The 3,581-nt window shown below is 51.1% G+C and overlaps 1 protein-coding gene across 4 annotated transcripts in view; it reads left to right on the top strand.

The window, feature by feature from the left end:
* GATAD2A (GATA zinc finger domain containing 2A) overlaps positions 1-3,581 on the top strand; it is a 32,817-nt gene that overhangs the window by 18,830 nt on the left and 10,406 nt on the right. For 2 of the 4 annotated variants that reach the window (XM_042020312.1, XM_042020313.1), the window contains exons 5-6: positions 515-646; positions 1,508-1,597. In XM_042020312.1, coding sequence (XP_041876246.1) covers positions 515-646; positions 1,508-1,597 — 222 coding nt within the window. The remainder of the gene's footprint in view (positions 1-514; positions 647-1,507; positions 1,598-3,581) is intronic. The other 2 variants (XM_042020314.1, XM_042020315.1) reach the window with 1 other exon arrangement.

Here is a 3,581-nt window from a genome sequence, read left to right as displayed (position 1 = left end):
CTCACGGTGCTCAGAGCTCTTTAGTTCAGGATCAGATTTGGGATTTTCCTGCCATTTCAAGCTTCCAAATGGAATTTTTGAATTCGCAAATTCCTTGCCCATCTGGATTTATGCCCATTTAACCTTTCCCATTCATTTTTTTATGGAAAAATCCACATTTTCCCCTCAGAATTCCCTCCCTTCTCCATCCATTCCCATTTATTTCTGCCAGTGACACCCAGGAGCCGATCCCAGCCAGGAATTTGGGCTCAACTTTGGGATTTTCCTGCCATTTCAAGCTTCCAAATGGAATCCTGAATTCCCAAATCCCAGATTTATCCTCATTTAACCTCCCCCACTTCTTTTTAAACGGAAAAACCCCCCATTCCCCCTCAGAACTCCCTCCCCCGCTCCATCCATTCCCGTTCCCTCGCGCCGCCGACCCTCGGGATCCCATTCCAGCCGGGAATTCTCACCGTGCCTCTGTGTGGGCCCCTTCCCCCATCCCTGCTTTCCCGTTTTCCCGGCTTTCCAGCGGAGCAGCCCCGAGGAGCGGGAGCGGCTCATCAAGCAGCTGAAGGAGGAGCTGCGGCTGGAGGAGGCCAAGTTGGTGCTCCTGAAAAAGCTCCGGCAAAGCCAAATCCAGAAGGAGACCCCGGCTCCCAAGGTAGGGATATTCCCGCTTTTCCCGGCGGTTTTCAACCCCTTTCCCGGGATTTCTCTACTCCCTGCTGTCTCCCCTTTCCCGGGGTTTTTATCTCCCTGCTGTCTCCCTTTCTTGGGGATTTTGAACTCCTTGGTTTCTCCCCTTTCCCAAGATTTCTCAACTTCTTGGTCTCCCTTTTTTCCAGGATTTTTTAACCCCTTTCCTGGGATTCTTTTAACCCCTTTCCTGGGATTCTTTTAACCCCTTTCCCGGGATTTTTAACTCTCTGCTGTCTCCCCTTTCCTTGGATTTTTCAACCCCTTTCCCAGGATTTTTTGACCCCTTTCCCCAGGATTTCTCAACTCCTTGCTGTCTCCCTTTTCCCAGGATTTTTCAACCCCTTTCCCAGGATTTTTAAATCCCTTTCCCAGGATTTTTTATCTCCCTGGCGTCTCCCCTTGCCCGGCATTTTCCCGCCGTTCTCCCGGAATTCCGAGTGCTCCAGGATCAAACCTCAACAAGGCCCCGCATCCCTGAATTCTGCAGGGAACGGAATTCCGCAGGAACGAGCGCCGAGCTGGGAATCCTTGGACTGATGGGGCAGGAATTCCTCCTGAATTTCTAAACATCCAAAGGATTTTTCCCAAACTTCCCACGCTGGAATTACGGGAATGCTGAGGCGGCCTCCGTGCCCATTTTCCCGCTAATTCCCGAATTCCCTGCGTGTGGAGAAGAGCGGGAAGAGGGAGGAGGGGGAGCCCATCCTGGAGGATTTTTCCCGCCGATCCCTGAGGAGCCGGAGCTGTGCGCATTCCCTGCTTTCTGTATTCCCGCTTTTCCAGCCTTATCCCGCTGCTCTCTCTCCGCTTTTTCCTTTTCCAGCCCTCCGGTCCCTCTGGAAGCGCTGCGGCCACGCCCCCGCCCTTGGTGCGGGGCCCTCAGGCTGTTCCCGCTGGGAAAACTTCCCTCCAGGTCAGTGGGAGCCGGGAAAAGAGCCCGGGAAAAGCGGCAAATCCCGGGAAAAGCAGAGCCAGGATTCCCCAGCTCCCACAGCATCCCAGCGGGAGGTTTTCTAGGGATAACGGGCCGGGAAGAAAACTGGGATGGGATTTCCATGGGGTTGTTTTGCAGCTGGGCATCCTGGAGTAAATCTGGGAGTGATTCCATTGGAGGACAGGGAATTCTCTCTGGAATTGCTGAGGGAATCCCGGGATTTTCTGGAGGGAATCCCAGGATTCTCTCAGGAAGAGCTCAGGGAATGCCAGGATCCTGTCGGGAAGAGCTGAGGGAATCCTGGGATTCTCTGTGCGGGAATCACGGGATTTTCTCTGGAAGAGCTCAGGGAATCCCAGGATTCTCTGTGAGGGAATCGCTGGATCCTGTCTGGAAAAGCTGAAGGAATCCCTGGAATCTCTTTGAAAGGGCTGAGGGAATCCCGGGATTCTCTGTGAGGGAACCAGAGGATTCTTTCTGGAATTGCTGAGGGAATCCCTGGATTCTCTCTGAAAAAGCTCAGGGAATTCTTTGGGAGGGAATTCCTGGATTCTCTCTGGAAGGGCTGAGGGAATGATGGGATTCTCTGTCAGGGAATCCTGGGATTCTCTCTGAGGGAATCACAGGATTTTCTCTGGAAAAGTTGAGGGAATCAAGGAATTCTTTCTGGAAAAGCTGAGGGAATCACTGGATTCTCTGTGAGGGAATCCCTGGATTCTCTCAGGAAGAGCTCAGGGAATCCCTGGATTCTCTGTGATGTTGGATGAGGGTTTGGAAAGATCCCATTCCAGGCTGAATGAAATCCTGGGAATCCTTAGGGAAGACAGATCCCAAGTCCATGGACAGCTGTCAATCATCCCCTGAATCCAGGGCCGTGCTGTGGGATTTAGAACATTCCTGCTTTTTTCTCCTTGGGATAATGGGAACCAAATTCCCAAACTGCTCCAGCACGAGGGATTTCCCCCTGGAAAAGGGTTTGGAAAACCCCTGGAATTCCAGGCCTGAGGAAAGGGAGGGATTTGCTTTCCTTTGGGAGCCATTCCCAAATCCAGAGGCGCACTTGGAGCACTTCCAGAGGAGCTGGAGCGGGAGGGAAACCTTCAGCCAGGGAATGTGGGAGCTCAATCCCGAAAATCCATCTTATCCCAACGAATCCTGTGGAATTGGGGGCCAATGAACCTGGATTGGCTTTGGCTTGAGCGAGCCCTGATTGCAGAGGGTGGGAATGGGATCGAACTTCCCGACATCCCAAATCCTGCGGGAACTGGGAGATTCCTTATCCCAGAGGTTGGGAAGGAGAGAAGACAGGGAGCAGCCTCTGGAAAACCCCAGGATTGGGATGTGGAGGAGTTTTGGGAATCTCCCACCCCAGCACCAGGAGGAATTCTGAGGATTGGAGCCGGGAATCCTCGGGCAGCAGCTTTTCCAAACTCCTTTTACCGGATTCCTTTTCCTCTTCCGTGATTTTTCCTGAAGTTTTTCTTTCCTCCTCCCTTTTTTTCCCTTCCTTTTTCCTCTTCCATGATTTTTCCCACAGCTTGCCTTTCTTCCTGCTTTATTTTCCCTGCTTTTCCTTTCCCTCCACGAATCCCAACCCTTCCACTCCCCGTTCCCACAATTCCCCCCACTTTTATCCCCATTTTTATCCCATTCCCAGCACTTTTATCCCCATTTTTATCCCATTCCCACCATTTTTATCCCATTCCCACCACTTTTATCCCCATTTTTATCCATTCCCATCATTTTTACCCCAATTTTTATCCCATTCCCACCACTTTTATCCCAATTTTTTCCCATTCCCACCATTTTTATCCCATTCCCACCATTTTTATCCATTCTCACCACTTTTATCCCCATTTTTATCCCATTCCCATCACTTTTTTATCCCCATTTTTATCCCACTCCCATCGCTTTTATCCCCATTTTTATCCCATTCCCACCACTTTTATCCCCATTTTTATCC

Source organism: Corvus kubaryi, unplaced genomic scaffold (genome assembly GCF_017639235.1).
Source record: "Corvus kubaryi isolate FWS band 111438036 unplaced genomic scaffold, C.kubaryi_AGA036_p1.0 36952, whole genome shotgun sequence".
Classification (NCBI taxonomy): domain Eukaryota; kingdom Metazoa; phylum Chordata; class Aves; order Passeriformes; family Corvidae; genus Corvus; species Corvus kubaryi.
This window is presented reverse-complemented; position numbering and strand designations above follow the sequence as displayed.